Below are 25,875 nucleotides of genomic sequence, written 5' to 3'. Positions count from 1 at the left end.
AATCTTAACAAATATTTTAATACATATACTGTCATATTCCTGGGACACAAAGAATTTGCAACACAGCTCGACACTACAAACAATGAAAGTGCTCAAGTCCTTGGTCTTCCATCAAGTTTTAATTCCACGCTCCTCTGACACGTGGAGCTGAAGCAGCTTTGCCCTGTCCCCGGCCGCGAGGAAACAGTGGTTTCCTGGTAGATGCAGACCGGACCACTTGCCGTTACCAAAGCAGGAACTCCTTAGGATTAAACCAGAACGAAGGAAACTTGGCACTGGCTGATCAAACGGGATTCAGACTTTATCCTTCACAGTCACTTATTCTGCTTCTCTCCAGAAATGGTCACAACTGGCTTCATGATGAGCTTAAAGTTTCCCACTGCCGGAATATTCGAAAAACCTTCCTGGATTTCTCTGACAGACTCTGTGGGGAGAGAGAGAGGGCGAAAATCAGGATCAGAGATTAAACAAGTTTCGGCTTTCTCTCACAATGACAAAGGTCTGTCTGGGATTGAGTAAAACTATTTCCTAATGAGCACCACATAACAGACACCTAAAGCCAGACAACAAAAGAAGTTATGGCGCATCTACTGTGCGATTCCAGTGAGCACTCTCGGAGTGCCTGGATCCCTCCTCGAGCCCTCCCTACAAGGACCCCTCCTAATCTCTGTTAAGACAAGTGGGCCACTCCGTGGAGCAGTGAACGTTTTACATCTTTCTCATCCACAAGGATGACCTGGCTCTAGGCTTGCCATTTCTTCAGAATGAGGACTCGCCCTGATGGGATGCTTCGGTGGGGGTGAACAGTACACCCCAAGGCCAAGGAATAAAAATTAACTGACCCAAAAGAGTTTAAATTCTGAGCCTGGCCTTCTCGGCTTACGTTCCAGCTGGCAGAACTAAGAATAGGAAGGATTCTGCGGTCATTTGAGCTTGCACATGATGTGGTCTGAGACTGAGGGTTCCAGGGTGACAAGGCACTTTGCCAGAGACGTTCTCGGGGGGCTAGGACCCTTGCTTCTGTCTGAACATCCAAACAGAGAGCCTGGGGTGTCCTTAAGGGAGTGGACACCACCAGTAAAAGAACCTACGAAGTGACCTCTAGTGTGGGGCCAAAGATGACTTTCTCACTGGCTTCTTGTCCTTTAGTGATCAGGGAAAAGGCTGGGTCTTAATTAGTGACCAAGGGAAATTTAGTCCATGTATAATGACACCACTGGAAAGATTCGTGGTTTGGAAAATAGACTAAAACTGTTCTGAACGTGATGGTCCTCCCCACAACCCTGTGAAGCTTCGGTTCAGTGAGAACAGCTGTGGGAAGGTGAACCTTGAACGTCCTGGCACTGGGAGGCCGATGATATCAGCTTCTCCCATGCTAAACCAAGCCCTGTGGGGTGGGCTTGTTGTCTTCTGGGGCAGCGCACTGTTTCATGGCTCACTGGTGAGGAAAGATCAGGGCTGAGGTGACAGTACAGCAGGTGGGGTGCTTGCCATAAGGGGGTGGGATGAGGGGTGACAGATCTGAGTTTGATCCCTAGCACTCCATATGGTCCCCTGAGCACTGCGGGGAGTGATCCCTGAACTCAGAGCCAAGAGGATGCCATGAGCAAAGTCAAACAAAACAAAAAGACAGAATGAAGCCAGGTTCCTAAACGACATCCCTTTTCAGGAGAAAATTTACTTAGCAACACCCTCCCCACGCCCCTAGCCGCCACCCCGCAAATCTACCTTAAATAAATAAACAGAACATCGGAGACTACCACCAGAGCCTTCCAGGGGACGGCATCATCTGTCCACTCTGGGAAACACTGACTAATCTCTCCAGTTTGAAGAATCCATGAAACCTTCTACTTCAGAGAGCTTAACATAGTTTCCAAAGGTGTTTGTTTTTTTGTTTGCTTTTGATGGGGGAGGGTGTCAGTCTGGGCCAAACCCCATGGTGCTGAGAAGCTATTCTTGGCTCTTAGCTCAGGAGTCCATGGTCAGGAGACCGTGGTCGACCATAGGCAAGGCAAACTGCCTTCCTTCCTGTACTACTCTTTCTGGCCCTAATTTTAATTTTAATTGGAAAAATGCATTCCCCCCAGCAATATAATGAGCAAACGTTCACTACACATTTATTGGGGATGCACATGGGCATTCTCAGGCTCTCAGCATCATCTGCAGTGGGATTCTGTGATCCTGCACAAGCCCTGACTCTGGGGAGACGTCTCTCCACTGTCTGCTGCTGAGTTATGTGTCCCCTATCCTTAGAGGGGACAGGAAGGGCCATATTTATACCAGGCAGGCTACAGAGCAAAGCTGGGAATGAGCAAGCTCCGGAGAAAGAACTGACTTCTCAGGGTTCCGCCCTGCCCAGTGTGTGCCCTGCTTTCTTTCCCCAGGTGCTGACCCCTGACACATCCTCTGGCCACCGATGGTATCAGCAGCAGTGGTCAGCTCTGCGATGGCTGAGGATCAGTGTCCAGAGCTGGGGCCCATGGGCCAACCAGAGTGAGGAGTTGGGCCCAGAGTACAGAACCAGAGCTCCCGCCGGAGCCAGCAGCAGACAGTTGCTATTCCGCAACCCCGCCGCGCAGCCACCCCTGCCCCTCTGGTTCTTGCTTTCCTTTCCGGCTGCACAGAGAGCGTTTATTGGACTCTAATGGCCGGCTGCATATTAGCAAGGTGCTACCTGCTCCACACCTGCTGGTAACAATGATGCCAGACTGTGTCTGCCGTGACTCGACGAGCAGCGCCGGCCCAGGACTCCCACCGCAGCTCCTCCCACACCCGCCTCGGCCCGGCCTGCACGGCTCACCGTGGACTCAGTCTCTTCAGGCTGGTTAGCCTGCTTGTGGGCCAGGAGCACCTGCAGGACCAGCCGCCAGCCCGGCTCGGCTGCGGGGCTGCCGTCCGCCTCTGAAACACCGTTTTCTCTGGCTTCCTCGCCAAGAGTGCTGTTCACCCAGGGGCACCAGTCCCGGTGCTGAGAGGTGGGATCAAAGAAGCCGCGGGACGAGGTGTCCTGTGGAAGGAGGGAGAGAAAGCGCGTGACTGAAGGGCAGCTGGCTGGTGAGTTCTGGGGACTCTAATAGCTGTCCACCCCGAATCTCCTGGCTGCATACTTCCAGCATGGAATTCTCCTCTGAATGCTGGCCTTTCGACTTTGCTATTTAACCTTTTGGTTTTGTCTGGGGATGGGGGTGGTGATGATGACAGGATCCCAAATAGTACTTAAGGAGCCCTGCGCCTACGATACTCAGTCAAGCAGGCTGGGTCGCCCAGTGTAAGGGCCAGAACTGCACTGCTGCGAAGGTTCCCAATGTAAAGGGGGCTCCAACTCACTTTTTTTTTTTTTTTTTGCTTTTTGGATCACACCTGGCAATGCACAGGGGTTACTCCTGGCTCATGCACTCAGAAATTACTCCTGGCGGTGCTCAGGGGACCACATGGGATGCTGGGAATCGAACCTGGGTCGGCCACATGCAAGACAAACGCCCTACCTGCTGTACTATCACAACCCCTCCAACTCAGGTCCTTTCATGCGTCCCTATTCCAAGCTTTCTCCAGCGCCCCATCTTACTTTGTTTTATTGGTTCTGGGGAACGCACCTAGGACCTCGTTCATATGAGGGCTGTGCTCTGCCTTGGAGCTATACCCTTGGTTCCCTTTCTGTTAGGCACACTCTGCCAGTGCCCACGCAGACACATGCAGTGAGCCTGGAATCTTTCTTTCCTCTGTAGAGCCCATTCTAAAGAAACACAAACTGAAACTTGCGGTGGTGTTTCCTGCGGCCTGGAGCCACACCCAGCAGGCAGACCCACCGAACTACTGGAAGAGCAGAGGCGTGGGCGCTTGGCTTTGCGCAGAGGGCTGGACGGCATCTCCAGGCCCGAGTCTCCTGTCCCCATGCTTCGGGTTACCGGGCGGGTTCGGGGGGTGGGGCTAGTGGCCTCAGGGTCAGGACGATCCACAGGACTGGAAGAGTCCCAGCTCCGAGTTCGGGAGATGATGGGCCCAGGGCTCCTTTCAGCCTGAAGGAAAGGAGAGATAGTGGAGGTCAGCTCAGGGATGAAAGCGCGTGATTCTGTTAAGAAGCATTTCCAGAAGAAGAGGAGAACAAATGCAAGTACTGTCCTAATTATACGCCTCAAAGAAGATGACATTTCTACACAAAACAAGGCACTGAGTTTCTCTACTGCAGCCAGTGAATGAAAACACCACTTGCTGTTTGCTTTGCCTTATTTTTGAGGAGGCCACACTGGCAATGCTCAGGGAGGTTACTCCTGGCTCTGCTCTCAGGCATCACTCCTGGCGATGCTCAGGGGACCATATGGGATGCTGAGAATCAAACCCAAGTTGGTGCCAGTCCAACCACATGCTGTTTTCTGATTAACAAGGTTAGAATAAGATCTACCCCCATTCATGTCCAACTATGCCACCGACATCACTGTTGCCAAGGATACCATTTAGCAAAGTTCTGCTCAGATGAGCCAGCTGGGTGTATATTACCTGCTCTGAGCCCGGGGAAAACGTGGCATCCTGGCTCCGAGTCATCATCCTCCGAGGAGACTCAGGCACCAGAGGGAAGCGCTCGGGGCGGCCATCAGGACCTGGGATGGGGGAGCTGGTGATGCTGAGAGAGGTATCCAGCTCAGACACAGATGACTCAATCTGCTGGAAGAACCAGAGCCCTACCTTCCTCATGCACTGGGAGCACGTGATGAGGGAGAGCTGCATGGGCTCCGAGCAAGGGCTAGGGGGGAAGAGAAAGGCCAGTGAGTTTGTTCAAAGGTCACCTTTTCTTTTTTTAAAATAAAAAAAAATTTTTTTGAGGGGGGGGAGCACACCTGGTGATGCTCCGGGCTTACTCCTGGCTCTGAACTCAGGAATTACTCCTGGCTGTGCTTGGGTGACTACATAGGATGGCGGGGACCAAACTTGGGATGGCCCTGTGAAGGCAAATGTCCTACAAAATGTCCTACATGCTGTATTATCACTCCACCCCTGATTTATGGTATTTGGGCCTGACCCAGTGATACTCAGGGCTTACTCCTGGCTCTGCACTCAGGAATTACTCCAGGTGGTACTTGGGGGATCATATCAGATGTCAGGGATCAAACCTGGGTTTGCCAGGTAAAGGCAAACGCCCTACCTACTGTACTATCATTCGTTCTAGCCCAATTTCTAACTTTTATTTTTTAAAAAAAATTGTTGTTTTTGGGCCACAACAAGCAATGCTCAGGGTTTATTCCTGTCTCTGCACTCAGAAACCACTCCTGGGGGCTGGAACGATAGCACAGCAGGTAGGGCATTTGCCTTGCATGCAGCCGACTCTGGTTTGATTCCCAGCATCCCATATGGTCCCCCAAGCACCACCAGGAGTAATTCCTGAGTGCAGAGCCAGGAGTAACCCCTGTGCATTGCTGGATGTGACCCAAAAAGCACAAATAAATAAATAAACAACAAGCAAACAACCATTCCTGGTGGTGCTCAGGGAACCATATAGGATGCCAGAGATTGAGCCTGGGTTGGGTGCATGAACTATTTCCCTGCTGGACTATTTCCCCAGTCCCCAATTTCTACCTTTGAAAGAACGAGATTCCTTAACCTATGCATGGACGGTCTCTAAAGTCAAGCAAGGGAGGGTCTGACAGTCTTCAGTCTCACAGGGAGTCCATACCAAACCAAGCAGCTGGGTTGAAAAACCCCAACAGGGGCCTCGAGCCTGCCAGCTGGTGTTTCTTTTGATAGTTTTTTTTTTTTAAATCAATTAAACCGAAATGTCTCTTTCTGAAAATAGAAAGGCACATCACTATCTGCAGGAATACAAACTCCCAGCTGCAGAGTGACAGCCAAAGACCTAACTCAGGTGTGCCAAGAATACCTGGATTCTAATCCTGGTTTTGCTGCTGATTCTTGGTGCGTTCCCCACCCCCGCCCTGCTTCCCAGCCCCCTCAGTCCTGCTTAGTCTCTCTTCAACTCTCGCATGGAACATACCACGAGCTCCCAGCCCCTTTTGTGACTGATGTTCAAAGACCTGATCGCTGGGCAAATCACAGGCTCACCTACATGCCCAGCCACACAGAGCGAGGACACAGGCAGTGATGTGAACTTGGATGTCCGAGCCAAGTTTGGGTGCAGTTTTTCTCTCGTCTGTCTGGTGATAAAGCTCATCTTCTAGCAGATTCAGGAGGAGACTGATTTTGTCTTCTGTCAAACACTACAGAGGAACCGAAACAGAAGACCAAAAAGTTTCAACCACCGGGTTGCCAACACGGTACAAGGCAAGAGTAACTGAAGAAATGCGTGGGGCCGAAGAGATGATAAAGAGCAAGCCGTGCACATGACTGGCCCTGGGTTCAACATCTAGCACTTCTGGGAGCAGCCCCTGAGCATGGCTGGGAGTGGACCCCTGTCTCATGCCCCCAAGTAAATGGCAAATGTGAACACAGTTTCCTGTCTAGAAAAGACTAATCTCTCGTATGTACAGAGCAAAGGAATCAAAAGAGCTTTCTAGATCATCCTTTTCCACCAGCTCAGAAGCTGCACGCAAAGTACCCAACTGCCAAATCTCTTCTCAGTACTAACTGATTTTCAGCTTGCCAAATGTAGATACCTCCTCAAAACCGTAAACTTCAAACCTAAATAATGCAGATCAGATGCTGTTTATATTCTGGCCAGACCATGAATCCACGTCTTCTTTTTCTATTTTTCTTTTTGGCGAGGAAGCAGATCTAGAGATCAAATGCAGGGCCTCAAACATTCAAGACATGGGCTCTACCACATCTCTGACCCAGAACTTGCTTTGTATTGGGGGGGAGGGGGGCACACCTGGTTCCAGAGGTCACATCAGTAGTGTGCGGGGACAGGATGGACCTGGGGTTCCCTAGTCCTGAGCTCTAGATCCTGTTTTTGACAGAACAATAGAACTCATCAGAGCTTTTATTTTTCTTCTAAGAATAATAACTATTATGGTGAAGGAAAATGCCTTGGCTAGAGATAGGGAAACACTTGTAACAGGGGCCAAAAATTAAAAATTAATAGTTTGGTGCTGAAATCTCTAACAGCTTTCAGTGGAATGAAACAAAATAAAAGCCTCTGTACCATACAGTAAAGATTTCCTCTCAGAGTACCCAGAGGGCAATGAAATGAACAATAAATATTCCTTTTCAAAGTACAGATATATCAAAGCACTTAAGTTTCTCTGAAAAATTTAGATACTGCTACTTTTGAGTGAAACAAAGTAGTTTTTATTACACAACAACAAAAATTTTTTGACCCCACCATACAAGGAAGTCCTGACTGTAGCAATGGTTCTTTTTTGTTTGTTTTGGGGCCAACCTGGCAATGTCAGGGTTTACTCTTTTTTTTTTTAATTTTTTAAAAATTATTTTATAAGTTCACAATAGTTGATTACACTTAATATTCAGACACCAATCCCACCACCTTCCCACCACCAAATTCGGGATGCTCAGGGGTTACTCTTGGCTCTACACTCAGAAATCACTCCTGGCAGCGTTTGGTATACCAAGGATCGAACCCATTTGTATTATCTCTTCAGCCCTGTCCTTTAGGGTTTTGGGTCACACCTGGCTGTACTTAGGGTTTACTTCTGGTGAGGCTTGGGGGACCATATGTGGTGGCAGGGATCAAACCCGGGTTGACCACGCGTTTAAGGCAAACATCCTAATCACTGTCCTATCTCTCCAGCTCCTAACTGGGCCCGTGGCTGGTGCTTTAGGGTTGCACAGTGATGTTCTGAGGATCAGGTGGTGCCTAGCATACACTCTAGCCACTGTACTAGTTTCAGGCCCATTTTGGTTTTTGGCTGCATCTAGAGATGCTCAAGCCTTACTCCTGGCTCTGTGCTTATGGACCACTCTAGCGGTGCTTTGGGGACCATGTGCAGTGCCAAGGACAGAATCAGCTTGGCCATGTGCAAGGAATTTGCTTTAACTCTGTACTATCTCTCTGGCCCTACTTGTATTTTTTGGTTTTGGGCCATACCCAGTAGTGCTCAGGGCTTATTCCTGGTGGTTCTCAGGTCCATATAGGATGCCATGGATCAAACCTGGATGGCTGTGTGCAAGATGTGCAAGGTAAGCACCTAATCCATTATACTACTGCTCTATCCCAATAGTTATACCTTTTTTCCCCCCCTTTCTTTTTTGGGTCATACCCGGCAACGCATAGGGGTTACTCCTGGCTCATGTACTCAGGAATTACTCCTGAGCAGTGCTTGAAGGACCATATGGGGTAGTGGGAAACTAACCTGGGTTTGCCGCATGCAAATGCCATACCCGTTGTGCTATCGCTCTAGCCCCCAGCTATACTTTTTGATGAAAATGAATAAGCATGTGAATAAGAGTTAGGATCAGAAATATCAGAGAGAAAAAAACCCAAGAAGATCTTGAAGGAGAACTAGTTTTTTTTGTGTGTGTGTGTGTGTGTGTGTCACACCTGCGATGCTCAGGGGTTACCCCTGTCTCTGCATTCAGGAATTACTCCTGGCGGTACTTGAGGGACCATATGGAATTCCGGGGATCAAAGCCGGGTCGGACACATGCAAGGAAAATGCCCTACCTGCCGTACTATCACTCTAGCCCAAGAACTAGTTTGGAAAGGTTACTAGTCAGTAAGGTTAGTATGGATGAACAAGCTGTGCTGAGGGAGGGAGAATGGAGACAGATCCTAACACTCCTCAGACACAAGAAATTCATGTTTTAGGGACTCAAGAGATACTACATCATATAGGGAGTTTGACTTGCATAAGCTAACCTGGGTTCAATTCCTAGTATCCCATATGGTCTCCTAAGACCACCAGGAGTAATTCCTGAGTGCAGAACCAGGAATAATCCCTATGCACTACCAGGTGTGGCCCCCAAACCAAAAAGAAATCCATATTTTAACTGAGATCACCACTTCATAAGTGAAATAGGTTTATACCATATTAGTATTCTTATGGAACAAGCATAAACTGTACAAAACAGAAACAGGAACTTTTACCAGTAGTCACTGGCATCTAGAAACGTGGGCAGATTCTGGAAGGATGTCAAAATGCTAAAGAGAAGGTAGGACAGGGCTTCTGTTTTGGTTTCAACTACAAGCATTTTAAAACTTGTAATCAAAAGGAAGGAGTTTATACGTTCTCCAGCACTCTCTTTCTAAAATGGTATACAATAAAAATTATGCAAAGTCATTGAGAGGTACGAGCCTGTAGTGACGAGACACACGGGACCTCACGGGATGGGGGCTGGAACTGAACCTTCTCTCCACCCTGACGAGACCCCGAGCTGCCCACGAACGGCTCCTCCGGCTCCTGAATGGCCATGATCCCAGAGGCACACAAACCAATCTCGGAACCCAGCAGCTTCTGGCAGAAATGCTTCTGGACTGTGATTTAAGCTATGGCCTATGCCGCCCCGGGGAGGGGGGCAGGAGGACATTGTCCCTTCCGCCTTCTTCCCCTCAGTGACATGGTGACAGACATCTTTCAGAGCTTACAGGACTGAGAGGTACGTGCTTGCAGTGGCGAGACACGAGGGGACCTCAAAGGATGGGGGCTGGAATCGGCCCTTCTCCCCACCCCCCTTCTCCCCACCCCAACAAGACCCAGAGTTGCCGCCCACGAATGGCTCCTCTGGCTCCTGAATGGCCATGATCCCAGAGGCATACAAACTAGTTTCGGAACCCAGTGGCTTCTGGCAGATATCTCTCCGGACTTAATTACTAAAATATGGGAAATCCAGAATTGCTCGGCCCCTGTTACAGCTGCGCAACATCATATGCTCTTCATTATCAGCAATAGAAAACAAATTATCTAATGATGCCTTCTCAGTAGGTCTGAATGTTGGGTGAAAATTCCAAATAATAATGGTAGGTTTCTGTCGAAAAACTGAATGTAATCAAAGTAGAGAGAGAGTAAAGTGGAAATCATCTGCCACAATGGCAGGGGAAGGGTTGGGAAGGGGGGGTATACTGGGGTTCTTGGTGGTGGAAAATGTGCACTGGTGAAGGGATGGGTGTTTGATCATTGTATGCACTATAGCACTGTCCTTCCACTGTTCATTGATTTGCTCGAGCAGGCACCAGTAACGTCGCCATTGTGAGACTTGTTATTACTGTTTTTGGCATATCGAATATGCCACGGGGAGCTTGCAAGGCTCTGCTGTGCAGGTGGGCTACCTGCTATGCTATTGCTCCAGCCCATCGTTGTATGACTGAGACTTAAACCTGAAAGCTTTATAACTGTTCTCACAGTGATTCAATTAAAAAAAAATAGAAGGAAAAAAATACAAAGTCACATTTAAGTACTTTCTTTTTATACAGTGTAACAGAGTGAGTTAAAAATCAATGGGGGCTGGAGCGATAGCACAGTGGGTAGGGCGTTTGCCTTGCACGCAGCCAACATGGGGTGACCCGGGTTCGATTCCCAGCATCCTGTACGGTCCCCCGAGCAGTGCCAGGAGTAATTCCTGAGTGCAAGAGCCAGGAGTAACCCCCGAGCATCGCCGGGTGTGACCCAAAAAAGCAAAAAAAAAAAAAAAGAGATCAATGGGCAGAAAGATGACTCAAAGGGCTGAGAAAATGATTTGCATGCAGAGGCCCGGGTTTGATCCCTGGCACTATGTATGGTCCCTTGAGAGTAAGAGCATCACTGAGAGCAAGCCCTATGCAGAGAGCAGGGAGCACTGGCAGATGTAGCCCCAAACCAGAAAGATAAAATTTGTTTTATGGTGCTTTAAGAATCACATTTAAGAGCTAGAGAGTCAGTAGAGTGGTAGGGCATTTGTCTGGTATATGGCTGACCTGTGTTTAGTCTCTGGCATCTCATTTGGTTCCCTGAGCACTGAGAGGCTCCTGAATGCAGAGTAAGCCCTGAGCACCACAAGGTATGGCTCAAAACCAAAACCAAACAAAATAAAAGAATCACATCTAAACTGACATTACAGGGGGAAGTGTGGATGAGGAATGAAGCAAAGAACGTTAACATCATTGTGAAGAAAATATTTAAAGCTCCAAGTTTAAATGGAACTCATTTACTAAAAGGTCAGCTGAGACACAGGTGGTTCTTTGTGGATCAGAGTCCTCTTAGCATACTTACCAGAGCCTTTAAGTCCTCAGGCCTCAGGAAAGGAAGCTGAAGATCCAAATGACAAAGGCTTTGAAAACGCTCTAGGAATTCACTAACAAGAACAGTGGGCTCATCCAATGGCAGCATTCCAAAGCGATCTGTACCAAAAAAAAAAAAAAATTCCCACTAGACACAGATATCAGCACAAACTGTCAGAAAGCAAAGAAAGAAATACATACAGAAAAACAGGGGGGAATGTAAGAGTGGCAAAAAGTTTGATGATACAAAGTGATCAATGGAAAGTAAATCATCCAACGTTTCTCCCTGAAAATCAGGTTTAAACTCTTTTACAAACCACAACACCCAACAGGAGAGAGAGAACAAAAGGGAATGCCCTGCCACAGAGGCAGGGTGGAATGGGGGGAATGGGGGATGGGAGGGATACTGGGATCTGTGGTGGTGGGAAATAGTCACTGGTGGAGGGTTGGGTATTCAAAATAAATTAAAAAAAAAATTGATGACATTAAGACCTGAGTGATTTGTGGGGAAGGGCACAGAGCTTCGGCAATTCTGTCTGAAAGCAGTCTCAGGAAAGGGTTCTCAGCAGTCTGGTCCACACTGAATTTGAAAGACCGCTAACAGTGTATAAAAGCAAAGGACCAGAGGACGGCACATTGGGGGAATTTAAAATAGTTTCACAGGGCCAGAACGCAGTGTGCCTGTGGACCGAGAAGTCATAAATAAGTTCAGTGTGGATAGAGGCCCGAGGGCGAGATTTTACTGTGTGTGATAAAACATTACTAAAAAAATTTTTCTAGGAGGGATTGATACCAGGAGCATGCATTTGAGTGGAGACTAAGGTGTTGGTCTGGATGCAGTTAGCTTAGAAAACATTCAAGTGATTTAAAATAAAAACCCGTGTATCAGTGGCCCAAGGAGGAAGAGGAGAATTAATGTTGTAAAAGTCTCAAAGATCAATGAAAACTCTTAAAAAAAATAGGATACAAGAATACAGAGCAGGGGCCCGAGAGACAGATGTTAAGTCGCTTGCCCTGATTGCTCCCAGCATGCACATATGGTCCCTCAAGCATTGCCAGGAGTGACCCATGGGCACAGAGCCAGAAGTAGACCCAGAGTGCCGCTGTAAACAACACACACACCCCCCCCCCCCCCATATATAGAGAGAGGGAGGGAGGGAGAGCGAGTGAGCATTGAATTGGGAAAATACATGATATTAAACAGAAATATATTAGTGATAATTTCGTGAGTATACAAATATGTCAAAATTACTAATTATATACCTACACATATATTGCTTCTCTTATGTTAATTATACTCAATCAGACTGCTAAAGGGGCCTGAATATCACTGGATGTGGCCCAATTACAAATGACAACAACAACAAAAAAACCAAAACAGTGTCAAAACTTTTTCCTTTTCCAGCTTTATTTGACAGAACCCCCAAGCAATACTTCTGTCTACTACATACTATATCACTAGCAATCAAGTTTTCGATTGTTTCATTGTTGGTTTTTTGCATTGCCAGAGATTGGGCCCGAGGCCTTACATGTGCAAGGCACAAACTCTACCACTAAGCAATCTCAACAGCAATTAAAATAGATTATTTTTTCCAGGCCAAATAATATAGCAGATAGGGTGCTTGCTTTGTATGCAACCGACTACAGTTTAATTCCTGGCACCACGTATGGTGGTCCCATAAGCCCCACATAATCATCAGAGAAATGCAACTTAAACATCGAAAGACTGTCATCCCAAACCAGAAAGACTGGCACTTATCATAAAGAACAACAACCGTGCTAGCTAGGATGTGGTGATAAAGGAACCTACATTCACTGCTGGTGGGAATGGCAAGTGGTCTAGCCTTTTTGGAAGACAATATGGACATTCCTCAAAAAACTAGTAATTGAGCTTCCAATAAGGTAAAGGTAAAGGCCATCCCGTTGATCGTCGATTTGCTCGAGCGGGCCCAGTAACGTCTCCATTGGAGACTTTGTTGTTACTGTGTCTGGCATATCAAATACTCTCGGTAGCTTGCTGGGCTCTCCGAGAGGGGCGGAGGAATCGAACTCGGGTCGGTCATGTTGGCCGCTTATAAGGCGAACACCCTACCACTGTGCTATCGCTCCAGCCCTCTCCTCCTTTGGTCTCCTCCTTTGGTCGCTCGCTCCTCTCCTACTTGGATGAGCTTCCAATATGACCCTGCAATTCTACTTCTGGGAATATACCCAAAGGGATAAAAGCACACTGCAGAAAAGACATCTGTACTCCAATGGTCACTGCAGCACTGTTAACAATAGTCAAAATTTGGAAACAACCCAAATGTCTAAAACAGGTAACTGGATAAAGAAACTTGGGGCTAAAATGATAGTACAGCAGGTAGGGAACTTATCTCATATGTGCTGACCTGGGTTCGATTGCCAGCATCCCATACATAATAGTAAACAATGGAATACTACTCAGCCAAAGAAATAAAGTCATATAATTTGCTGCTACATGGATGGATCCCAGAGAGTATCATGCTGAGTGAAATCAGAGGCAGAGGAACAGACTCAGAATATTTCTCTCATGTGGGATATAAAGAAATCTTATAGGGGAATATCAAATGACGAAAGGCAATAGAAACAAAGAGAAAGAGAACTGGTCTTCAGTAGGAAGACTGGCACTGGGGAAGGGATGAGGGGGATAAGTTAGGAAAAGGAACATGAGGACAATGGGGGATGGGGAAAGTGTCTGCCACAGAGGCAGACTGGAGGACGGAAGGGAAACTGGGGACACTGGTGATGGGTAGTGATCACTGAAGAGAGTGGTGTTGGAACTTTGTATGCCTGAAACTCAATCACAAATAGCTTTGGAACTTTGTAGTTCATAGTGATTCAATAAAAAATAGATTTTTTTTCTTTGTGGGTCATACACTGTGATGCTCAGGGGTTACTCCTGGTGATTCTCAGGGGACCGTAGGGGATGCCAGGGATAAAACCCAAGTCAGCCATGTGCGAAGCACTCTACTGTACTACTGCTTGGGCCCAAACTGATTTTTTTAAAAAAAGACTAAGCCTTGACAACAGCTATGAGTGGTCCCCAAACCAAAAACAACCACATCCCCCCCCCTTAAAAAAATTAAGTTTGTTGTGGTGTTGTTTTTGGACTGCACCCAGAAGTGCTCAGAACTTTCTCCTGGCTGTGTACTCAGGGATCATTCCTGGCAGGACCGAGGATCATATGCAGTGCCTGGAATAAAAAAAAGTGCCCTGCCCACAGTTCCCTCATCCTACCTCCAGCAAAGCGTCCAAGACCTTCCCAACCCATGCAATTCTAAATTATTTTCAGAATACGAGGAGCCAAACCCAAGTCTCATGAAGGTAAGACATATCTTTTGTTTCTTAGCCACACCCTAGTCCAGCAACTAAATTCTGATCTCTAATCTCCAAGGAGCAAAATCTTTGGAGAACTGTTGATTTCATGTTTCAGGACAGAGTAATAAATGGAGTTGAAGGAGTTGGATATTCTGTTGTTTCTAGATAGTCAGAATGTTTTCAGGAAAGAAAGAGAGCAGAGGCGAGTGAGCATACGAGATCCACTGCCTGAGTTGTAAATATCTGAACCTGAAATGAGAGAATAAACTCTTGACAGGTCTTGCGTACTTATAAAAGAGTAAGTACAAAAGAGTAATTTTTTCATTTTGTTTTGGGGCCACACCTGGAGGCCCCAGAGATCAGGGAGGTTATCAAGGAATACTCCTGGCTCTGAACTCAGGAGTCACCTAGGGGAAACATATGGGATGCTGGGGATTGAACGTGGGTCAGTCATGGGCAAAGCAAACACCCTACCTGCTGTACTGCTGCTTCAGCCCCCAAGAGTAATATTTTTAAATAGGATTTTTTAAATTGTCAGCAGTAAAAGCAGAGCAAGGACCATCAAAAGATTCTCTCCTTTATATCTGTACCAGAGCCCCATCCCTGAGACCAGCACTGTTTGTCCTTGCAGTTACCTGGAAAATCCTAATGCCTCAGAGTGACTGGCCCTTGTCCCAGGAGAGTTTTCAAAAATATCCAGTGACGACTCTTTCCCACGGCAGTTGCCCAGCTAGAGCAGCAGCAGCTGGGGCAGACACAGAGCTGATCCAAAAACCTTACCATGAGAAGCTGGGGTATGAGCTAGCTACGGCAGGCGTTAAGGGTGCTGCTGCCTCCCCTGTAAGCAGGAGGACATGTGTCTGTGCCCAAGAAAGAGGCCTCAGGTTCTGACAGAGGGGAGGGGAAGGTGAAAGCAGAGGTTGTGAACTGCCTGCTTGCGCACCTGCTGCTAGCCCTTTTGCACACAGAACTGGGCAGAGGTTGGGGCCACTGCTGACTGCAGGTGAGAGATGCCAATAGTTCTGCAATGTGGAAGAAGCCATCAAAGCAGGGATAACTGAAAGGTCACTGTGGAGATCAATTAAGGGGCAGGATCAGATCAGGGAGATGGTGCCAAGGACTGGAGCACATGCTCTGCAAGCAAAGGTTCAATTCCCCAGCACCATACGATACCTTGAGCACTACTGGGAGTGACCCCCAAGTCTAAAGTATTACCTGAGCAGCAACAGGGCTGGGATCTCATGAAAAAAATAAATTATTCAGAACTAGGAGACATTACAGAGGGTAGAGACATTACAGAGCCTTGCACATAGCTGGCCCTGGTTTGATCCTTGGCACCCCAAGCACTGCCAGGAGTAATTCCTGAGTGCAGAGCCAGGAGTAACCCCTATGAATCACCTAGTGTGGTCTTAAAATAATGAAAAGAAAAAAAATACAACAAAAAGAAGTATTCAGGTTTTTTTTGTTTTTTGGGTCACACCCGGCGATGCTCAGGGGTTACTCCTGGCTTTGCACTCAGGAATCACTCCTTGTGGTACTTGGGGGGCCATATGGAATGCTGGGAATCGAACCTGGGTCGGCCGCGTGCAAGGCCCGCTGTGCTATTGCTCCAGCCCCAAAGTATTCAGTTTTGTGTATGAGTTTCAAGCACCTAGAATATACTAGATGTGAATATTTAGAAAGTAGTCGAAAATATAAATCAAGTTGCCAGCCTTGACCACAGAGTACTTGCCTTGCATTTGTGAGGCCCTAGGTTTGATTCCTGGCACCAGTAAAAGGGTGTGTGTCTTGGGGGGAGAAAATATGGAGACAGAGTGATAGTAGGGTGCTTGCTTTGCATGAGTCCATCCCAGGGTCAATCCTCAACACTTTATACGCCTTCCCAAGTCCCAAATGGAGTGATCTCTGAGTGCCGGAGCAGGAGTTAAGTCCTGAGCACAGACGGATATGGCCCCAAAATACATGCACACACAAATATAAACAAACATATGTGTAAATGTACATATACACATACAGGTATACATATAACATGTATACACACATACATGTATGCACATACATGCATTTATATTATCTGTATCTCTCGAACTCAAAAAAGAAGTCTAGGACAGGAGTGTGTGTGTGGGGGGGGAGAGTGGGAATTGTTGTCTACAAATGGGTGTATCTTTTTTTTCTTTTGGTTTTTGGACCACACCTGGCAGGGTTTGGAGAATCACGTGTGGTGCTGGGGATGAAACCTGGGTAAGTTGAGTGGCTTATCTGCTATACCATCTCTCCCAGCCCACACATTTCATTTCTTAATAATCCATCTCATTTGGAGACTGTATGAGTTTTAATAATGAAACCTTGTTTATCCACCATTATCAGTATCTACTGTGCACCATCTAAAGGAAACCCACTCAGAACATGGGTTTTCAGCTAGGGTACAAAAGACAGGATGTAGATCAGATTCAACCGCAGTTATTGCTCCTTAATGTTGCATAACATTGGTTTGCTCTTGCTCCTCCCTCAGCATTCCCATCGCAGTGCTCCCAAGGCACACCCAATACCATCAGGCACTAATAATCCTATATTGCTTCTCTCTTGCCTTTAAGTCCTTTGCATGGTTTAGCAATGTCCTTTTTGTATAGACACAGGAAGACAGCTGATGCTATGCTTCTGAATAATATTTACTCCCGGGCATCCATCATACTTACTTGACTTAAACCTCTGTTGCCCTTACTTCCTAACACCCCCAAATGGAGGGTCCTGGCGAGGGGCTTGGATGGACCCACGGCTGTAAGCTACCCTGGCATCAAAAAGGGACACACTAAGAATAACGTTAAGAGCACGGTCATGAAACAAAGTCTCTCATGACCCAAAAAGAAGTAACTGAATAAGGACTCTGCTGGGGTTAGGAAAGACTAACCTGGCCTGAGGACTGTAGTCTGGGATATACAGTGAGATGTTCTCAGGAAGAGCCAACCTGCTATGTTCATACAAAATGACTAGAAATAAATGGATTACTAGCTAAGGAACGGAAAAAAAGCAATACATCCTGGTTGGAATCCTACCCTTGAGATCTCCTAGTAGAGTGCTGAACCCCCAGATGAGATTTTGTCCCTGAGTTAATCTCTTAGAAGAACTTCCCCTTCAGGAGGGCCTTTACAAATCTGTTTATTGTTATGATAATGTTCAACTCCACCTATGTGTACCCCCACCCTTCATTTCTATATAACTATGCTGTAAAAGAGAAGAAGAAAAAGAAATGGTCACTGATTACCAACCAGCCTATGGCCCCATTCCTTCATTCCCTCGTTCTCCTGTCGCCTTTGGCTGGCTTGGGGAGGCAGTTCTCAACCACCGAACACATGCATCGCATACCCACAGTTTTGAACCCACATCTCACTAACTAGTTATGAGACCTCTGATTTTCAGTTTCTTCACTTAAAAAACTGGCTGGAGAATGCCTATTTCCCAGGGCTTTTGTGAGGGTTAAATCCACCAAGTATATATGGCTAAGTGACTGACATGTCATATGCCATTACATGTCATAAGGAAGCTCAATTTTTCTTAAAAGGCACACATTGAAAGGAAGAAAGAGAAACTTCAAAGACTAGATTTTTCACATAGTATAAAAATATATATATATATATCAGAAATGAAGATTATAGGAATCAGGAAGAGAGGGGAAGCAGGCAGTCTCTGAGGCCAGTACCTGGAGAAGGGCTGTCTGGCCAGAAGCAGAACTTCTCATGGGCAGTACACAAGGCCTTCTTCAGCTCGGCACAGCGCTCTTTATCTGAAACCCACAAAGGGAACAAGGCTTCAAAACACAAGTCACAAATGGCCCAGAGTCTTTTAACGTACAGATACAACTAAAAATAAAAAATAAATTAAGAAGACATGAAAACAGTAACTGCCTCATATTTTCCAAAAAACAAGTTCTAAATAAGGATCCTGAGATGAGTCACAAAAGCAATAAAGTGTATGTTGTTAGGCCGGACATTTCAAAGAACTGTCTTTTTGGGCGGTGATAGTACAGTGTAAGGTACCTGCCTTTCACTCAGACCACCTGGGTTCAACCCCAGCAACAGTTGGGCTCCCCAGAGTCTGGCCAGCATGAGCCCAGAGCCAGGAGTAAGACCTGAACACAGCTGAGTGTCACCCAAAAACGAAAAACAAAAGAATTCCCTTTATTTATGAGGAAATGTATTGTACTAAAGGGGGATGCTAGATCATCCTGGACCCCAGTGTTTAGAGAAGAGAAGAACAGAGAAGAATCTGGGGGGGAAGAAGAAGAGTAAGTAATGCGGGAACAGGGATCTGGGCTTCAGTTATACTGGTGATGTGGAAGAGCAGTATAGCTATATATCCAAAACACAGTTCAAAAACACTGAAAGCAGATGGGGGTGGGGCGTGGAGTATGGGAACACTAGTGAGGGAAGTTGACACTGGTGGTGGGATTAGTGTTGAAATATTGTATGCCTAAAACTCAACCATCAATAACTTTGTAAATCAGTTTAATTAATTTAGATAAAAGTTATTAAAAATGTATGGGGCCAAAGTGATAGAGCAGTGGGTAGGATGTTAGCCTTGCACATGGCTGACCCAGGTTCAATCCCCAGCATCACATATGGTCTCCTGAGCACTGCCAGGAATGATCCCTGACAGCAGAGTCAGGAGTCAGTCCTGAGCACCACTGGGTGTGAACCAAACAACAAATAAGTAAATATGGGGGGGGGGGGGGGGTCAGAGAAATAGCTCAGCACATGGAGCATCTGCTCTGCTATGGTTTGACTGTAGGTACCACATGGCCCCCAAGCACTGCTGGAAGCTACCCCTGAGCACAGAATTGGTAGTAGTCCTTGAGCACTGTTGGGTACAGCCCCAACTATCCACCCCCTAGTGTAATGTATCTTTGAATCTGGAGAAAGTTATCATTTCTACTTTATACTTACATCGGTCAAAATCAAAAGCTGGCTGTAAACTGGCACAGAGAAAAGCTTGACAGCTGGAACACTTGAGCATGTCACATTCAACTGTGACCCAGCCGTATCTGGCACAGACAAGTGGAGACAGCTCGAGGGGCTTCCCTGCCCATTTCAAGGAGTGTTCAAGTTAAGAAGAACGATGCTGCTAGTGTATTACAATGATGAGGCAACAGTAAAACAATGTGGGGCCCTCAGAGGCCTGGCCCTGTGTTCAATCCCTACCCCCAGCTGGGCTGGTATAGACCTATGTTCCCTGAACACTGCCAAACCAGAGCACCGAACCCAGTTCCACACTGTCCCATGGCATAGCTGGAAATGGCCCATGTAATAAAAGTAAAAGTGGGGGTAGGGGGAGAGGGGACAGAGTGGCATGCAGCCAACCCGGGTTCAATCCCTGGGACCTCTAATAGGCTGCCAAGCCCACCAGGAGTGATTCCTGAGCCAGAGGCAGGAGTGGGCCCTAAATATTGACAGGTGTGGCTCCAAAATCAAAATCAACAACAACAACAATGTACAAACCAGTAGGGCTGAAAAGATACTAAGTACAGTGGATAAGGCATTTGCCTTGCATGCTGCCAACCCACATTCAGTCCCTGGTATCCATATATGGCTCCCGAACTGCCAGGAGTGAACCCTGAGCATAGAACCAGGAGCAAGCCCTGGAGCAAGAGGTCAATTGTAGTCCCAAAACAAAACAAACAACACACACACACACACACACACACACACACAAAATGGATTACTGACACCATCACTTATTGGATAAAAAAGGAAATTAGGCATAGTGGGTAGGATAACTTGTCTTTCATGCACCCAACCTGAGTTGACTCCCAGTCCCCTGAGCTCTGCGAGGAGTAATTACTGAGCAGAGACAGGAATAACCCCTGAGCATTGTGTGTCCTTCCCCACTCAAAAAGGAAATTAGAAGTCCATGCTGATACAAATGAAATCAATTATAATTCATAAATAATTCATGTAATAAATCACATGAATAAATAAGCAACTTTAATTTTATTAAAGATGATGGTAAGCAGGAAGTCCCTGAAGTACATGGAGGGGGCTGGATGACGAAGAACTTCTCATGGGCGGTACACATAAACCTTTATGTGTGGGCAGAGGGGAGTGTCCCCAGCATGCCCACAGGGACCATGGGCACCATTCCTGGAACTGCTGGGCCAGAGTATTAATAGCTCTAACCAGATGTAGGCTGAGAAAGTGCTGGGGCTCAGCACGGCCACACCTGGGCAGTGCCTGTCCATGTGGCACAAAGGAGGAACCTTGTGAATGCACTCCAACTCCTGGGCAATCTCCCTAGCCCCAGAAAAGAACTTGAATTATGAAAGAGGAAAGAGTGTCTTTTCAGTAGAAAAGGCACAGAAACATCCCCTCAGCCAAGTGATTATTTATTGCCAGGAAAAGCTAAATCAAAGCCATGTGTTCCCAATGGGCCCAAATGGAAACCAGCACCACTTCCTTGATAACCCTTATCATCAGAATCTCATTTAACGAAAATATCAGACAACTGCAAAATTACTAACTTGCAATCCTTGAAAGTATCAAGATTAGGAAATTTAAGGGAAAAAAAAGGGAAGATTCTCAATTAGACACGTTTGTTTCAAAGAAAACTGTCAGTACAAAGGACTGGAATCTGAGGGCTAGAGGGTGGCTACTGCACAAAGTTCATGTTGATGACTGCATTATGGTCATGAAAGAAAAAGTTGCAGGGAAGAAATATTTGGGAACAATGAGATACCATGTAGGCAACTCACTTTCAAATAGCTCAGAAGGGAAGTTCTTTGCAGCCGGTGTAAATTTTCTGTAAGTCTGCAATTGTTTTAATTTTTCTGAAAAATCACTCTTGGGTACAGAAAAATGGCAGCAGTGATAGAATTTCCCTGCTGTGATTAGGGTATTAAGAGTCATTCTAGGGGAGGGGGAGAGAGCTCAAAGCTTAAGCACACATGCTTTTTGTGCTGGAGGCCTAGGTTTGACTCCCAGAACAGCCAAGTGCCCAAAGCATCACCTGGAGCAATCCCTGAGCAATGACTTGAGCAGCTGAGTACCATTGGGTGTGTGTACAGGGGAAACAAAAGGAGGGGATGGAGATATCTCTCCATACAGCAGGTAGGAAGCTTGCCTTACCTTGCATGTGGCCTACTAGGTCCAACCCTCGGTATCCCCAAAGGCCCCCTAGGCGCTGCTTGCTGTGATCTGTGAGTGCAGAGCCAAGAGGAAATCCTGACCATTACCAGGTGTGGTCCCCAAACCAAAAAAAAAAAATCACAACAACCAACCATCCACAAAAGGAACCCTTTCTGTCTGTCTTGTAGTCTCTGATGGAAGCCCACTGCCATGGTGGGAACTGTCCCCGTGGAAGTGCCCATGGAGCAAGAAACCGAGGCAGGTGCCGGGTGGACACCCCATCCTACGCAGAACTGAGGCCCTCACCCAGCAACCACAGCCTGCCTGAGCTTGGGAGAAAAATCTTCCAGAGAAGAGCCCCAACTGGTGCGATGACTAACCCAGAAGAGATCCTGCCTCATCTGAGCCGGCCCTGCACATTAAGTCACAGAACGGGGGAAAAAAGTAGTGCTATCTTAAACCAGTCTACTTTAGTGCAATTTGTTTTGCAACAACAGATAATTAACTACACAGAAGAATATCTAGAAAGAGACAGAAACAGGAAATATCCCCCAAAATAGGAAGATGTCCAGGTTGAGCCTTAAGCTATAATCCTGGCTACCAGGTGGACCTTGCGTTGTAAGTCTACAGAATCCATTTGCTCACACACTTAAAACTGTTTCCTCTTCTGTAAAATGAGTCTAATACTACTAATAATTTATTACCAAACTTAATTCTTAAATTTAACACATCAGAGTAAGAGATATAATACCCTGGAAAATAAAACTGTCAGTAACAAGTTGAAAGCACAAGTCACAGGAACTGAAAAAGGATATAGAAAATGTTTCCACTCTACTAAAGAAGGCTTCTTTCTTTGTTGACTCCAAAGGAGGTTGTTCTTCCTGGGGTGATCCATTGACTGACTGCAGCGTGGCAGAAGGGTCTTTCCTAAAACAGAAGGGTCATCCTTTTATGGCATCACTAGATATGCTGTATGGAGCTTCACTAATCACATCACAGATCACAGAAGATTTTCATTGGTCTGAGTCATTTTCAGGCACAGCATTCCTCTTAACATTTCCATGCTTTCACAGTTCTTTCTAAATTGAAGCAGTTTTTTGTTTCGTTTTGTTTTAGGACCATATGGAGTTGTGTTTAGGGCTTACTCTGGTTTTAAAATCAGGGGCTCACGGGGTGATCGTACAGTGGACAGGGTGTTTGCCTTGCACATAGCCGACCCGGGTTTGATCTCCGGCATCCCATATGGTCCTCAAGCACCGCCAGGAGTAATTCCGGAGTGCAGAACCAGGAGTAGCCCCTAAGCATAGCTGGGTGCAGCCCAAAAAGCAATAAATAAATATATCAAAATTTTAAAAAATAATTTAAAAATCAGGGGATCACTCCTGGCAGGCTTGGGTGCCAAGGATAGAACCAGGGTCGGCTGCACTCAAGGCAAGTGCCCTGACCGCTGTACTATCTTTTCAATACCTAAATCACAGTTCTTTAGTCTGCCATTCAAATCTCTTTACAATTTTACCCTACTTAGATCTCAAGAAATTTCTACTTCAGCAGAGTTCCACTAAATCTACACTGGCAAATGGTTCAAGTTTATACACTGTCCTTGCAAATATATTTGTGTAACTTAAATGAATAGAAAAGAAGTCTTTCTATTGAAGCCTTCTCTATATTATAGAATTTGAACCAACAAGAAATTTGATTCAGAAAGAGAAACAATACTTTGATATTTCTATCTGGTTTGACCCTTGTGCCCATCCCCTGGCAAAGATCTAAGTAGAAAATTCAAATCAGGGGCTAAAGAGAACATACAGGAGTCAAGGCACTTGACCTGCATGCAGCTGACTCCAGCTTTATTTTCAGGTTCACAGGGCTCCCCTAGCACCTCCAGGAGTGATCCCTGAGCAAAGAGCCAGGAGTAAGCCCTGAACAAAGCTGGATGTGACCCAACACCCCTTCTCCATCCCACAATAAAAGCCTCAAATATCTTTAGATTTTATGAACAAATTTTTTTTCACATAAAGAAATTCAGTGCAGGACCAGGGAGATAGTACAGGAGTTAAGAAATTTGACTTGCAGGGGCTGGAGAGATAGCACAGCGGGTGGGGCGTTTGCCTTGCATGCGGCCGACCCGGGTTTGATTCCCAGCATCGCATATGGTCCCCTGAGCACCGCCAGGAGGAGTAACTCCTGAGTACCCTGAGTATAGAGTCAGGAGTAACCCCTGTGCATCACCAGGTGTGACCCAAAAAGAAAAAAAAAATTGACTTGCAGTCAATTGATCCAGGTCTGTTTTTGTTTTGGGGCCACACCAAGCGATGCTCAAGGGTTACTCCTGGCTCTGCACTCAGGAATTATTCCTGATGGTGCTCAAGGGAACTATATGGGACGCTGGGGATGGATTCCGGGTTGGCCATGCGTACCCTACCTGCTGTACTATCTCTCAGCCTCCTCGACCTGGGTTTGGTTTCCTGGCAACCCTTACCATTCCCTGAGCCCCAGTAGGAGTGATCCCTTAGGGCAGAGCCAGGAATAAGCCCTGAGGACTGGTAGGTGCGGCACAAATATGCAAAAACCCCAAAACTTCAGTACAACAATTCTCTCATTTTCAATGAAAGTGTCTAGCGGGGAGAGAGAAAAGAGGAGAAGCGGCTGGAGTCAAGTGACAATTTCGGTAATAAATGGGACGGGACCAACTATGTCAAAGTAAGGTAAAAGGTAAAGGCCCTCCCGTTGATCGTCGATTTGCTCGAGCGGGCCCAGTAACGTCTCCATTGGAGACTTTGTTGTTACTGTGTCTGGCATATCGAATACTCTCGGTAGCTTGCCGGGCTCTCCGAGAGGGGCGGAGGAATCGAACTCGGGTCGGCCATGTTGGCCGCTTGTAAGGCAAACGCCCTACCGCTGTGCTATGGCTCCAGCCTAGGAATCTCCCATAAAGAAATCACAGCGAATCTCAGGCAAATGTAGCTTTTAGAAAAAACTGGAGGCTCCCAACTTGGAAGGGGGTAAAACACTATTTCCTTTACTAACTTACTCTGGCCGAAAAGAATTTCCTTCAATCGGGGCTGGAGTGACGTCACAGCAGGTAGGGCGTTTGCCTTGCACACGGCCAACCAGGGTTCGATTCCCAGCATCCCATATGGTCCCCTGAGCACCACCAGGTGTAATTCCTGAGTGCAGAGCCAGGAGTAACCCCTGAGCATCGCCAGGTGTGACCCAAAAATTAAAAAAAAAAAAACTTTAAATGTAAAAAAAAAAAAGTGTTTTCGTTTTGTTTTGTTGTTTGTTTTTGGGACACACTGTGATGCTCAGGGGTTCCACCTGGAAATGCTGGAGGGAGGGAGGGCCCATCTCAGTTGGCCACAGGGAAAGGCAAGAGCCCAACCCACTGTACTGTGTATCCCCCGCCCTCTGAATTAAAGGTGATTTTTAAAACTCGGCAGAATCTATCATTTTTGTCACCCCTGGAAACCACTGGTATTTAGTACCCTGTTGTGCTCGATATACCTACTTTTAGACCCATTTTTAAGTCCATTTTAGCCATAACGACATCAAAGTCATGGCAAATAACGGACCTGCGGCTAGGCACGTAACTTTTTTTTTTTTTAACAATCAAACTTGTGAGGACATTGCTTTTTAATCTTCCCCTAGCTCGATAACTGCACCCCCCATGGAACTGGTTCCCCTTCCAGGTCTACGGCAGTCATTTTATAGTAACTGCCCTTGGAGAGATTATTATCGAGAGGGCGTTCCCTCGACCTGGCCAGGCGGCCCAAGGCTAATTATTAAGTAAGAAACTCAGAAGTCAGCGGTGCAGTCGGCGGGTTTTTTTTTTCCTTTTCTTTCTTTTTTCCTCCTTTTTCTTCCTCCCGCACCTGTCGTGAGGCGAAATCCCGCCACGTCAAAGCCGATTTCGGTTCGACGTCCCCCAAGTGGATCCAAATACCGAATCAATGGGGGTACCACCAGTTTCTCGCTGTTTCTGCCCAACGCCCCCCCGCGTCTTACAGGGTCCGGGAAGAAGCCCCCTACCCCCCCCCCCACACACACCCATGTCCACACGCGCGCTGGCCTGTCTGAGGCGACCCCAGCCCGGGCCTGAGAGGGGGAAAACAGCCCCGGCCCCGCTCCCCGCCTCGCCCACTCACGTTTCCGCCGCCCCCTCTTCCGGGACGATGCCTTCATCGATCAGCTGCCGGACTTTCTGGGGCGTTCCTTCTGGGGAGCGAACCAGCGCGCCCCAAGTCTTTTCCACCCCTGAGGCGAACGCGAGCCCCTCCGTGGGCGCCGCCATCTTGGTCCGCTGCCGACTCGCTTCCCCCCGCGGCC

The 25,875-nt window shown here is 46.9% G+C and overlaps 1 protein-coding gene across 1 annotated transcript; it reads right to left on the bottom strand.

Moving 5' to 3' along the window:
• ZC3HC1 (zinc finger C3HC-type containing 1) lies at nucleotides 1–25,875 on the bottom strand. The gene is made up of 10 exons (XM_056118255.1): nucleotides 25,695–25,875; nucleotides 22,365–22,476; nucleotides 19,375–19,525; nucleotides 18,132–18,215; nucleotides 11,091–11,218; nucleotides 6,052–6,206; nucleotides 4,495–4,738; nucleotides 3,807–4,016; nucleotides 2,801–3,007; nucleotides 1–424 (listed from the first exon to the last, which is right to left on the bottom strand). The coding sequence occupies exons 1-10, from the start codon at nucleotides 25,838–25,840 to the stop codon at nucleotides 356–358; spliced, it is 1,506 nt and encodes a 501-aa protein (XP_055974230.1). The 5' UTR covers nucleotides 25,841–25,875; the 3' UTR covers nucleotides 1–355.

Source organism: Sorex fumeus, unplaced genomic scaffold (assembly GCF_029834395.1).
Source record: "Sorex fumeus unplaced genomic scaffold, SorFum_2.1 ptg000037l, whole genome shotgun sequence".
NCBI lineage: Eukaryota > Metazoa > Chordata > Mammalia > Eulipotyphla > Soricidae > Sorex > Sorex fumeus.
The sequence above is the reverse complement of the archived record's forward strand: the minus strand, read 5'-3'. Positions and strand labels throughout refer to the sequence as shown.